The sequence below is a fragment of the Phascolarctos cinereus genome, unplaced genomic scaffold, assembly GCF_003287225.1.
Source record: "Phascolarctos cinereus isolate Bilbo 61053 unplaced genomic scaffold, phaCin_HiC Scaffold_3;HRSCAF=262, whole genome shotgun sequence".
In the NCBI taxonomy this organism is placed as follows: Eukaryota; Metazoa; Chordata; class Mammalia; order Diprotodontia; family Phascolarctidae; genus Phascolarctos; species Phascolarctos cinereus.
This window is the reverse complement of record NW_027555736.1, coordinates 13,284,716-13,298,778: the sequence shown is the minus strand read 5'-3', so window position 1 is coordinate 13,298,778 and position 14,063 is coordinate 13,284,716. Positions and strand designations below refer to the sequence as shown.

The following is a 14,063-nucleotide window of genomic DNA, read 5'->3' as shown; positions in this document are numbered from 1 at the left end:
CATTGGACTGAAAGGACTTGGAGTCATATCACTAGGCTTGGAGAGAAAAGACCTGAGTTCAAGGTCACAGGTGAACAGTCCAACCTGGAAGAAATCTCCATTTTCTTCTCTTTAAAAGAAGGAAGTCAGATAAGATAGCTCCCTATGGTATCCCTATCTTCTCTTTACCTTGACATAAACAAACCTTCCCAGCGTGACTCCAGCTGACCTTTCCAGACATTTCACAAGCATCAGTATTCCTGCCAAATTAGCCTGCTCACTGTTCCCAGCTCCAACTCTGCACCTTTGTCCTGGCTGTTAGCCCTCATGCCTGAAATATATTCCCTCTTCTAGTCACCTTCCTAGAATCCTTAGCTTCTCCCAAGACTCCACCAGGCTGCGTATAAGGTGACTCCAGGCAGGACAGACTCCTTAAGGGTCGGCTTCTCTGTAACAAGCCCAGTACAAAGCACGGGGGTCCTGCCCAGTGCATAAATGCTTACTCCGTGTTGGGTGGAACTAATTTCCTCTTCTTCGCATATTTCACTGTATGCAAAAGACTGTTCTCCGTCCCCTGTACCAAGTGGCAGACTCGCTTTTTACAAATACTCACTCATCCACTCAGTGCTCAGAGTCTATCCTGCCTACTGGTCCCAGGGGAGGAAAAATTCCTGCCAAGGGGCATTTTTGACCAAATCTATGCATATATTCCCCAAATGCTCCAAATTGGGGGGGGGGAGTGGTGAACCATTCTTGTAAGATGGGAAAGCGTATGATGGTGGAGCTGTGTTCCCTGTAAAGGTCATCCAGGCAGTCCCATCATTTTGCAGAGAAGGAAACTGAGACCAAGAGAGATGAAGGAATTTGCCCATGGTCACTCTGGGACAGAACAGAGACTGGAATGTAGGTCTCATTCCTCATTTAAATGTTCTTCACAAGCTTAACTATAATCAACACACAACCACCTCAAGTCTCTCTCCACACCTCTGCCTCTGCCTTGCTGCCTCCCTTATCAGAGGCATCTGAAGACAAATCCTCCTTCCAGTCCTGCTTCTTACCCATACTGGCAGTGCCACGCTGGCAGAGTGACTGAACACTTCCCTAAGCCTATGGCCCTGCTGTGGTAAAGGGCATTTCCTCACAAGGAATGATTTTCCCATGAAATCACTGGTCTGGTGAAAAACAGATTTAAAAAAAGTTGGAGATCGCTGACATTCTTGGAATTCTCCGGGATGGAAGGAATTCCACACTTTGGAAGGCTCTCGCCTCCTTGTTGCTCCTGAATCCGACATTCCTCCATCTCCTGAATGCAGGCATTTCTCATGCCTAAAATCCTCTCCCTTCTCATCATTGCCTCCTGCTTCCCTAACTTCCTCCCAGCCCCAGTAGAGACCTCACCTTCTGCAAGAAGCCTTTCTTGATTTCCTCTTCCTCCTAGCGCCTTTCCTCTGCTGGTGAATTCTAGTTGATTCATTCCTTTTATGTGCAAGGCAGGACCTGTTTCTTTTTGGTTTTGTATCCCTCACATCTAGAATAGTGCCTGGCATGCAGTTAGTGCTTAATACTTGCTTATTGATTGGGTGATATGAACCATGTATATACTTAGACTTAGACAAATGTCTCCCTTATTGGAACATAAACTTGAAGGCAAAGACTTTCACTTCCATTTTTACATCCCCAAGCTTAGAACCATGTTTGGTGTGCCAGAGACACCTGAAACATGCTTATTAACTAACTGATTGGTTCGGCGTTCTGAAGCACTCACAATGGGTCTGCGGTACGACCAGTGTCTCCCAGAGCCCTTGTTAGGAGGTTAGACTTGCGTGTTTGTTTCTTGTAAAGGCAAGGGAGTTTTCCTGAGACTTGGTTGTCTGGAGCAGGGGCGTGGAACTCAAATAGAAAACTGAAGGAGGCATTAACCTTGTACAAGTATCCTCACTGCTGTACATTGTCTTAGAAAACCACACAGTCACATCATCTGTGTTCTATTGTATTTTTATTTCTTTTGTTAAATGCCCCCCAATTCCATTTTCATCTAGTTCAGACTTCATTTCTGGAGCATTATGGGCCACACGGAGCCAGCAGGTCACTTTGTTTGCCTCCTGGTCCAGAGGGCTCAGGACCAAGCCATCAGGACAACTTCCCCATTTCTTGAAAGCACAGAAGAGGCTAGCGCGTAAGGACTCAGCCTCTCGGCTTTGGTGGATGCCGCACGGCCATGCAAGCTACATGCACAGCAGAGAGGCTTCCGCATGGAGAGGCGGGTGCCGCAACTACCTGGACCAATGCTGTCTCCTTGCTGAGTATCCTTTCCCTGCTATAGACAAGCAGACTTCCTTTGGTTACCTATTAGATAACCTATGCATGTTCATGTCTCATGAAATCTAGTTCCCAAGAATGCCCACTCATAGCTGAACCTAGTCTAGCCTCAGTCTGAAAGGCAATCCTATCAATAAATAATGTATTCATTTTTCTTCTCCTGAAGGGTAGGCATTTTCTTACCTCAAGCCTAACTCGCTGGGACACCATGCCAATGTCAATGCTGACGAACACCACTCGCTTCGAGGCATCTGGTTCAGCCAGGATAAAAGCCCTGCTGTAGAGCCGGGTGAGAATCCCGCGAGCTGTCTGGCCTGCCCTGGCATAGCCCATCTGGAGAGGAACAGAAGCAAGTTACCCACCTCTGAGAGACCCAGGGAATCCAAGAATCCAGATTTAGATGGGAGCCAGAGACCACACAGCCCAACCACCAGAACATGAATCTCCCATTTCCAACAAAGGCTAAGCTGGTCCCTGCTTGGAGACGCCGTGATGGGGAATGCCTTTTTGAGACAGCTCTAATTAGGAAGTTTTTCTTTAGGCTAAATCTCTAAATCTCCTTCTTTACATCTCCCACCATCATTCTTGGTTCTGCCTTCCGAAGCCAAGTAGAACAATTCTGCTCCTTTCTTATGGCAGCTTTTCAAATATTTAGGAACATGAAGCTGGAAGAGACATCAGAGGCCACTGGGTTCAACCTCCTCATTTCACAGATGCAGAAACAGAAAGTTCACATGAGTTTCACAAGATCACGCGGCTAGTGAGAATCTAAAGTGGGATTTGAACCCAGGTCTTCCTAACTCCAAGCCCAGTGTTCTGTACAATATGTCAAGCTGCCTCATGTTGCTTTATATGTCTTCTCTTCTCCGGATTAAACATCACCAGTTCCCTCATAATGATCCATATGTGGGATCGTTCATATAGATTGTGTGTATGTACGTGCGCTCCCCCACATAAATGTACCCAGGAGAGAACAAGGTCGGCTGTCAAAGCCCCCTCTCCAAATATGTGACAGTAGCCAGGGCAGTGCCCAGGTCACCTGGATCTGCTTTTTTACCCCTGACAAATGGTGTTTTCTCAAACTCCATATTCCCGGGTCCTTTATAGCACAGGCTATAACCAACAGCCTTTGTAGTTTAGAGAGTTAAGTAAAAGCAGGGAGAGAAAGCTACTGGACAAACTATTCACCTCCCAGAGGCAGTGTGGCATAACGGACAGGACACTGGACTTAGAGTCAAGAAGAACCGGTTTTGAATCTTATCCCAGACACCTCTAGCTGTGTGACTCTGCACAAATCACTCAACCTTTCTGAACCTCAGGCAGGTTTATTCCTCTGTAAAAGGGGAATATTTAAAGCCCTTACTTCACAGGGCTTTTATGGGGGTCAAATGAGATCATGTCTATAAAGTGCTAATAAAATGCCAACTATGATTTTCTATTATTATTAATAGTCCCCTGGGGGGATATGAGTGCCTTCAAAACCCAAGTCAAGCACCATCTTTTACATGAGGGCTTTCCTGATTCCTGCCCCTCCCCATTGCCATCTTGTATCCCTCTTCTATATACGTGTGCCCCCACCCAGATAGAAGGTAAACTTCCTGAGGTCAGGGACTGTTCATCTTGGTCTTTGTGTCCCTGGCACCTGGCAGACACAGGACCTGGCACACAGGAGGCTCTTACCAGATGCTTATTGATTGTTTGATGTCCTGTGGCCATTTTGACCTGATAGTGGATGATAGGTTGACTTTCCAAGGAAATTATTGGTGAATAAAAGATTCTCCCACCTTTACAGTAACAACTGGATCTATTCCTGTGCAGAATAGGCTGTCTCTGGAAGTAGTGGGATCCCCATCACCAGAGGTCCCAAGTAAAAGCTGGATGACCAGTTACTGTCGGGGATGCTCTAGGAGACTCACAATGGAGAGAGCACTGGACCGAGAGTCAGTAAGGCTGGAGTTCAGATCCTGACTTAGATGGTCACTAGCTCTGTGGCCCAGGCAAGTCACTTGGATGCTCTGATCCTCAGTTTCCTCATCTGTAAAATGGGAATGATAATGGCACCTACCTCCTAGGATGGTCACAAGGACCGAATGAGATCCATAAAGGACTTTGTAAACTCTGAAATCCTATATAAATGTTAGCCGTTGTTATTATTTTTACTGCTATGATTCATTATTACTCGGGACCGTTACTCGGGACCATTACTCAATGGCCAATGAGGTCCCTACCACTCTAGGACTCTGAGATTAATCTGCCCGCAGTGAGGTGATAGAAAAGGGTAGTTCTGCGTGCTGGTGTAGAAAGAATCTAACACAGTTACACGCTTTGCTAGAGGTGACCCCGAGCTCTCAACAGAGAGCTCTAATAAAGTGCCTGGCAGGTCCAACTTGGCTGAAAATTTGGGCCCAATGACAGACTGTCTGTCTCTCAAGGACTAGCCCATCCCAATTTGGAAAGACATCCCTCAGTGTGCCAGAGAATAATGAATTTTTTCAGCCTCAGGAGTGCCCCATCTCTGGGGATAGGGAGAATAACTCCACCAAGGTCAGATCCTGAGGCATTGCATGAGGTCAGCAAGCAGCACGGGGTATTCTTACCAAAGGGATGTCTGCCACTTGTCCTGTGCAGTCAGCTCGCCCGACACCAATATGGTAGCCACTGAAGTTCTGGAATATAGGAGGACCTTGGTGGTGGTTGTTGAAGGACCATGGGTGACTGGAGGCTGTTGGGTGGGTAGAGGACCTGTGTTTGTTGAAGAATCTTGGGTGGCTGTGGGGCCCTGGGTGGCAAGAGAACTGGGGCCTGTTGAGTATAAATATAGAGCAAGATATTGCAGGGAACGTGCTGCAGTGAACATTGAGTCAATATTTAAGCCTTCTCCATGGTTGGCTCATGGATTTAAGACACACAAGTTATGATTTTACTCAACCTCTCACATTGAAGCCAGTCAGGTGAGTGATAACTGCAGGCATCCAATTAACAATGTAATCTTTTCCCAACTCAGAGCTAAGCAAAGTCTTTTATTTCTTGGATGGAAACTATTTCTCAAGCCCTACGAAAACAGAAGGGTACCAAGGAGTCAGACAATCTGGGTTCAGATGCTGGCTCTATCATTTACTGCCTGAGCGATGTGAAATCACTGAACTCCTCAGGGACTGACTTTTCTCCCCTAGAAAATGAAGGCATGGGAGTAGATAGTCTGTAAAGTCCCTTCTGACTCTAGAGCTAAGATCCTAAGTCATTGCACTTTCTTGGGCCTAAAATTAACGAATGGGGGAGGGTGGTTCCTTTTGGTTCTAAATATCTAATTCTATGGTCCCTTTTCCTTCATCCCACACTTGATTAAACTCATTTTCTGTGGTTCAGTATTCCAGTTCCTCCACTCTGTCAAAGCAAATCAATTTCCACTTTCGCAGAAAACAACCTGCCAAATCCCAACTCATCTCACTCTCTCTATCAATCATGCCCTCTCCACAACCCATCTCTAAGACCTTCAGAGCTACTCTGAAACACATTCGGTACTATACTCTCCCTCCCTCCCCCCCTCTCCTCCTGAGGAACACCCATATTCCCATCTCAGTCTCAGGTTTACAAATTGCTTTCCACACAATGGCTGATAAAGTGGGTAGAGGGAAGAACTGTGATGCCACTGAGATGAGGGATTCTGAGGGGAGAAACTTCCTCCCACCTGCGCAGTGACCTAAAAAAGCCAAGGTTCCCCACTGCATCCTGGGCCATCTCCAGTCATCCTGATCCATATCTGGCCACTGGACCCAGATGGCTCCAGAGGAGAAAGTGAGGCTGGTGACCTTGCACAGCCCTGCCTCACTTAAGTCCAATTCACTTGTAATTCCTGATATCATGGTCCTCTTTGAGAACGAAGAAACAACAACAACAATGACTTTTAAGCAGGGAGCTGCCTGAGATGCTCAGTCAGTATGTGCCAGAGTCAGGACTGGAACCCAGGCAGTCTGTCAGCCAGTCAACGAGCATTTATTAAATGCTTACCAAGAATGATAGACTGTGCTAAGCACTAGGGACACACACACACACACACACACTGCTTTCAAGGAAGTCACATTCTACTGTCAATTTGACCTTTGCAATTTCTCTTAAACACGGCCCCTTCTCTCCTCTAACACGCCCCCCCCATCCTCTCATGCCTGGACTATGGCCACAGCTGCTGGGGGTCTGCCTGTGTCCAGTCTCTCCTCTCCAGTCCATCCTCCATTCTGCCACTAAAGTGCTTTTCCTAAGGCACAGGTCCAAACATGTCACACATACACACTTACTCGATAAACTCCATTGGCTCTCTATCGCCTCCAGGATCAAATACAGAATGTTGTCTTTGGTATTCAAAGTCTTTCATAACCTGGCCACTTCCTACCTTTCCTTTTTCATATATTTAATTTTTATTTTTTTTTAATTACATGTGAACAAACATTTTTAACATTTGGGGTTTTTTTGTTTTGAATTTCAAATTTTCTTCCTCCTTCCATCTACTCCCCCCTCCTTGAGAAGGCAAGAAATTTGATATAGATGACAACCTGTGTAGTCATGCAAAGTATTTCCATATTTGCCATGCTGCAAAAGAAAACACAAACCAATATAACAAGAATAATAAAGTTAAAAAGTATGCATTGATCTGCATTCAGACTCCATCAGTTCTTCCTCTGGAAGTGGATTACATTTTTCTTTCTGTTTTTAAAATTTGATTTATTTTATTCTGAACTTAAGAAATAAAACAAGCATTTTCATAACATAGTAAAATAGAATAGAAAAAAAGATTGCACATGAAACTGCAAATCTATTACCTACAACTTGCTATTCCTTTTAAATATATAATAAAGTTAACATGCAAATTTCTCTTTTTCTTCCCCTGCCCCACCCTAGAGATGGCTACCATTAGACATAAATAGATATAGATAGATAGATAGATAGATAGATAGATAGATAGATAGATAGATAGATTAATTGATTTATGTTTAAAACCATTCTATACATACTTCTATTTATCAGTTCTTTCTCTGGATGCAGATAGTGTCTTGCTTCATAGGTTCTTTGTAGTTAATTTGAGTGTTTGCTATAGCCAAAATGACTTACTTAAACTTTCACACAATATTGCCATTACTGTAAACAATGTTCTCTTGGTTCTGCTCATTTCACTCTTCATTTCTTGAAAGTCTACGTCTTCCTAAGCCCATCAAGCTCATCATTTCTCATGGCATAGCAGTATTCCATCATGGTCACATACTACAACTTGTTCAGCCATTCCCCAATGGATGGGCATCCTCTCAGTTTCCAATTCTTTGCCACCACAAAAAGAGCTGCTATAAATATTTTATGATACATAAGTTCTTTTCCTTTTTCCCTAATCATCTTGGGAAACAGACTTAGTAGTGGTATTGCTGGGTCAAAAGGTATAGGCAGTTTAATAACTCTTTGGATATAATTCTGGCTTTTTCTCCAAAATGGTTGGATCAGTTCATGTAAGTAAGGAATTAGCATCCCAATTTTACCACATCCTCTCCAACATTTGTCACTTTCCCCTTCAATCATTTTAGCGAATTTGATAGGGGTAAAATAATATCTTAAGGTTGTTTTAATTTGCATTTCTCTAATCAATAAAGATTTTGAGCATTTTTTCATGACTACAAATTGTTTTGATTTCTTCATTGGAAAACTCTCTGTTCATAGCCTTTGACCATTTATCAATTGGGGAATGGCTTACATTATTATAGATTTGACAAAGTTGTTTATATGTTTGAGATATGAGACCTTTATCTGAGAAACTGTCTATAAAAACTCATCCCCCAATTTTCTGCTTTCCTTCTGATTTTGACTCCAATTTGTTTTATTTGTATGAAAATGTTTAAATTTAATGTAAACAAAATTATCAATTTTACACCTCACTCTGCTCTCTACCTCTTATTTATTCATAAATTGTTCACCTATCCATAAGTCTGATAGGCAATAATGTTCCATGTTCTTCAAATTTTCTTGTCATATCTCTCTTTATATCTAGGTCATGTATCCATTTTGATCTTATTTTGGTAAATATTTTGGTAAGATATTGGTCTATACCCAATGTCTACCAGGCTGCTTTCCAGTTTTCCCAACAATTTTTACCAAATAATGAATCCTTATCCCCAAAACTTAAGTTTTTACATATCAAACACAAGGTCACTATATTGCTGTCTACTCTATTCCATTGGTCTATGTTTCTATTTCTTTGCCAATACCAGATAGTTTTGATAATTATTGCCTTATAATATAGTTTAAGATTTGGTACTGTTAAACCTCTTTTCTTTACATTTTTTCATTAGTTCCTTTGATATTCTTGATTTTTTTGTTCTTCCAAATGAATTTTGTTAATTTTTTTCTAATTCAGTAAAAAAAAAATTGGGGGTAATTTAATTGGGATGGCATTGAACATATAAATTAGTTTAGGGAAAATTGTCATTTTTATTATATTAACCCTGTCTACCCATAAACAATTAATATTTCTTCATTTATTTAAATCTGATTTTGTTTGTATAACAAGCTCTTTATAATTTTGGAATTGTCTTAGATCATTGTATTGCTGAGAATAGCTAAGTCATATTGCAGCAATACAATATTGCTGTTATTGGGTACAGTGTTTCCCTGGTTCTGCTCACTTCACTTCGAATCAGTTCATGTAAGTCTTAACAGGTTTTTCTGAAAGCATCCCACCCATCATTTCTTATAGCACAATAGTATTCCAACATAATCATATACCACAACTTGTTCAGCCATTCCCCACTGATGGGTTTTCCCTCAATTTCCAACTCTTTGCCACCACAAAAAAAAAAAACTGTTATAAATATTTTTGTACATATAAGTCTTTTCCCTTTTTCCTTGATCTTTCAGGATACAAACCTAGTAGTGGTATTGGCCCTCCTACCTTTCCAAGCTTCTTTCTCCTTACTCTCCAACATGTAGTCTTCCATCCAATGACTCTGGTCTCCTGCCTGCTCCATAAACAAGACACTCCATCTCCAGGCATTTGCACTGCCTGTCCCCTACACCTGTCGTGCACTCCCTCCTCATCTCTGTCTCCTAGCTTTCCTGACTTCCTTCCAGTCCCAACTAAAATCCCACCTTCTCCAAGAAGCTCCTGCATTCTAACACTTCCCTTTGTGGCTTATTTCCTATTCATCCTGGCAATAGGCTGTTTGCATATATTTTCTTGCTTGTAGTATCCCCCATTCATCTGTGAGCGCCTTTTTTACCTTCTTTTTGTATCCCTAGCAATTAATATAGTGCCAAGCATACATTGTTGTTATTCAGTCATTTTAGTCATGTCTGACTCTTTGTAACCCCGTGGAGGGAGGGAGGAGACTCAGTTCTTGGCAAAGACACTGGAGTGGTTTTTCCATTTCCTTCTCCAGCTCATCTTACAGATGAAGAAACGGAGGCAGACAGGGTGAAGTGACTTGCCCAGGGACACACAGCTAGTGAGTGTCTGAGGCTGGATTTGAACTCAGGAAGATGAGTCTGCCTGACTCTAGGCCCAGCACACTATCCACCGAGTCACCTAGCTGCCCCCTTCTAACACATAGAAGGTACTTAAATGTTTACTCACTGATTGCCTGGAGATAACATGTAAGTAACTATGTACATAAAAGGTTTGAGTGGAAGGTAATGTCAGAGAGAAGGAACTGGAATTTGAGGGAGAAGGACTGGGAAAGGCTTTCTTCTGAAGGTCGATTGGAGAATCCGAGAGGCTGAGGGGAGGAGGAAGAGTATTCCAGGCATGGAGGATAGCCATGGAGAGGGCATCAAGGAGGAAGCCAGAGTAGATGGATTGGTGCAAGGCAGGGAATAAAGTACAAGAAGACTGGAAAGGTAGGAAGGGGCCGGGGAAGAGCTCTCAGTGTCAGAGGATTTTACACTTGACCCTGTAGGTAATAGGGAAATACTAGAGTTTACCATGGGAAACTAGGTGGCACAGTAGATAGAGTGCTGGGCCTGGAGTCAGGAAGACCTGAGTTCAAATCCAGCCTCAGAGACTTCCTAGATGTGTGACCTAGGGCAAGTCACTTAACCTTGTTTGCCTCAGTTTCCTCATCTATAAAATGATCTGGAGAAGGAAATGGCAGATCACTCCAGTATCTCTGCCAAGAAAACACAAAACAGGTTCATAAAAAGCTGGATGCCACTGAAAAATGACTAAACAAAGAGTTTATTGGGTTGCTGGGGTGGGGTTGAGGATGGTGTGTGACATGACGGACCTCCACTTTAGGAAAATCATTTTAGAGGATGGACTGGAGTGGGGAGAAACTTAAGGCAGGCAGGAACCCTTCCCCCCCCAGCAGCTATTGCAATAATTCAGGTGTGAGGTGATGAGGGTCTACACCAGGGTTAGGGCAGTGTCAGAGAAGAAAAGGGGATGTGCATATACTTGACAATAGATTGGATATGGGGGATAGTGAGAGGTACTGAGGAGTCAAAGATGACAGCTAGGTTACATGCCCAGGTGATGGGGAGGATGAGTTGCCCTTAATAGTAGTAAGAAATTTGGGGTGACAGGGGGCTTGGTGGGGAAAGGAGATGCTTTTACACTTAAGAGATGAGCTAACTCCTGGAAAGGCAGCAGGAAACAAAGACCAGACACACTGAAGACTCAAGTTTCAATTTGAGTTCTGCCGGCTGCCAGCTGGGACCCTGGAAAAATCACCTGGAGCCTCAGTTTCCCTCTGTACCAAATGGAGACAGCTCTCTTTGCAAGGTTGTTGGGAAGAAATCATTCATAAAGCACTCTATAAAGAGGGGGAATTATCATATCTCCCATTTGATTCCACAGACATTTATTAAGTGCTTGACTGAGGGGAAAGAATGTTGGGCTTTGAAAGACTTGCATTCAAATTCTCCTTCTGATCCAGCCAAGGTGTGTGACTCTGGGAGAGTCAGTGGTCCCTCTCTGACCCTTGGTTTCCTCATCTGATGCTAATACATCCAAAAGAAGATGCCAGTTGGGGCCATAAGCCAAGATCAATGTTCTCCAAGTACTCCTGCCTCTTACTAGCCAGCTGAGATTGTCACTGGGGCAGCTCCAGGCCATGCTGTCTGTCTACCTCACACGGTTTTATGAGCAGAGGTTTGAAAACCTGAAGGTTGTTTATGCAGAAAACTCGGGCCATGTGGAAGAAAAAGACACTCTCAGGACTCCTTAGAGGCAGAGAAAACTAGAGTTCTGGCCACTACACATCATAGACGGGGCTGGGAGAGACCTGGGGCATTATCTGTGAGAGGCAGTGTCACCCAACAGATGGAGCCCTGGACTTGGAGTCAGGAAGACCTGAATTCAAATCTGTTCATTTGTTTGTTTGTTTGTTTTGGAGGCAATGGGGCTAAATGACTTGCCCAGGGTCACACAGCTAGTAAGTGTCTGAGGCCAGATTTGAACTCGGGTCCTCCTGACTCCAGAGCTGGTACTCTATCCACTATGCCACCTAGCTGCCACTTGGATTCAAATCTTGCCCCTGACATTTGCCAGCTGTGTGACTGTGGGAAAACCAGTTTACTTCTCTGAGACTATTTCCTCCTCTATAAAATGGGATAGTAACATTTACCTCAGAGACTCAAGATGAGATTCTAAGGTATAGCAAACTGAAACATGTTCTCCAAATATCAGCTACCCCACTACCCAACACCTTTATTTTACTGGTGAGGAAACTGAGGTCTAAAGAGGTGTAGTGACTCACCCAAGGTCACGCAAAAGTAAACAGCAGAGCTGGGATTGGAAACCCAAGCTCTCCTATCCCAAAGCTAGATCTCCTGCCACTCTGCTGCCCACCAAGACAGGTCTTGCCCAGATAATTCCACTGGGGGCTCCCAGTGAGTCAGCATCAGTCTCATTCCATGTTCCCAGACCTCCATGGGTCTTTCAAGGCTTGATGCTTTGGGACCACCCAAGAGATTAGAGAAGTGATATCACTTGCCTTTATTGTCTTCTGAGATCCCACTGGTGGTGAATAGGAGAGTGAGCAGGGCCACCGTGATCGCTGTCATCATCAAAAGGAGGAAAATTAAGAAGATCTCCAGGCTGGAGAAGGTACGCTTAGCCATTGTTGTCTTCCAGAATAGCAGCAGGAACGTGGAGGGAATAACAAAAGAGGAAAGTCAATTGCAGCCAAAAATCAACATACATCCTCTCCAAAAACCCACTCCTCTTCCTAATCGGCTGAGATTCCCACTGGAGATGCATCCTCAAGTTAGTGGATTGAATCATGCCGTCTGTCCATTAGCCAATCAATCACCAAGCATGTGTAAGATCTTACTATGTGTCAGCCATTGTGCTAAGCACAAGCAAAGAAAGCAAAAACATGGTCCTGCCCTCAAGGAGTTCCCATTGTAATGGGGGAGACAACCAGCACGCAGCACAGTTCCTGGCACATAGGAGGCATTTAATAACATGTGTTGACTATTGCCTAACATACAAGAAATTCTATAGGTAAGATAAATACAGTTCCAATCTAAATGCAAAGTGCCCATTGAGCTGAGGATGCGACCAACCCATCCCAGCTTTCGAGCTGGAAGCAAACACAGATGTCATCTGTTGCAAACTTGGGCTGCAAACTCAAATGTGCTCTCTAAATATCGGCTATCTCAATGTCCAACCCCCTCATTTTACTGTTAAGGAAACTGAGGCATTATGGAATTTGTGGAATCATGTGCATGCTAAGAGTCTCAGCCTTCATAGATCACTCAAGCCTGGGAACATGCCTGGTATTTGAAGCCAGAGTAGACAAAACTCTTTTCAGAATGAACCAGATTCCGCTGAAGCCAAATCCTTGGTCTAGGATTGGATCATAATCCCAACCTTCCCAAAAGTGGATATGAGTATGTATTGGGGAGAGAGAGTTAAGGACTGTGAATTCATCATCTCCAAGAGGAGTCCTGACTTGTGCAGAGCAAATTCCCATCACTAAACAGCATAACCCCACAATGTAGGATGTCAAAAGGCCAGGAGAAGTATGCAATGTAGCTATGACTGCTTAGGGCCAGCTCTAGACAGCTAATCTGCCTGTCTCCTCAGTGTGTCCTTAAACAAAACCCAAACCAGCTGAGTCTGCTCCATCAGTTAGGGCGTAGGAACCCTTTGAAGGAAGCTCTAACCATGATAACATCTGACCCAATTTTACAAAGGAGGACACTGAGGTTCAGAGAGGTGACAAAGCTTATCCTACATCACACTTGATAACCGGGGGCCAGGATTCAGACCCACACCTTCTGATTTCAAATCCCACACTCATCTCACTATGCCACTGACTTCATCGTGAGGTCATGGGCCAAGAGTGTTTCCTAGCACTAGGGATGGATTTATGTTCATCCATCTGCCCTAATTCATCCAGCTCCACTCTACCTTGGGACCAATGACATACATTGGAGAGCTTACCAGTAGGGGCAAAAGCTTCAAGCTGTGGTATTTATATATCAAATACACCCATTATGTGTCATGATATTTTCACCAAACCCAGTGAGATCAGTAGAACAGGTGTTACTTCTAATGTGAAGGCATGAGTAAGGCAGTATAGTGTAATGGATAGACAAGAAACCTTGGAGTTAGGAAAACCCAAGTTAGAATCTGACATTTACAAGCTACATGACCCTGGGCAAGTCATTTATATTTTCTCAGCCTCAGTTTCCTCATCTTTAAAATGAGCAAGATGAACTCAGCCAAAGATCTGGGTTCAAGTCCTGCCTGAGACACATACCCTAGGCACCTAGGTCACTTTCAC

At 43.7% G+C, this 14,063-nt stretch overlaps 1 protein-coding gene across 1 annotated transcript in view; it reads right to left on the bottom strand.

Annotated features, from left to right (window-relative positions):
• ASAH2 (N-acylsphingosine amidohydrolase 2) overlaps nucleotides 1–12,390 on the bottom strand; it is a 63,370-nt gene extending 50,980 nt beyond the window's left edge. Inside the window, 5 exon segments of the mRNA XM_078150712.1 lie at nucleotides 2,482–2,631; nucleotides 4,896–4,991; nucleotides 4,994–5,058; nucleotides 8,935–8,949; nucleotides 12,264–12,390. Coding sequence (XP_078006838.1) covers nucleotides 2,482–2,631; nucleotides 4,896–4,991; nucleotides 4,994–5,058; nucleotides 8,935–8,949; nucleotides 12,264–12,390 — 453 coding nt within the window.
• Between the last annotated feature and the right edge of the window lie 1,673 nt (nucleotides 12,391–14,063).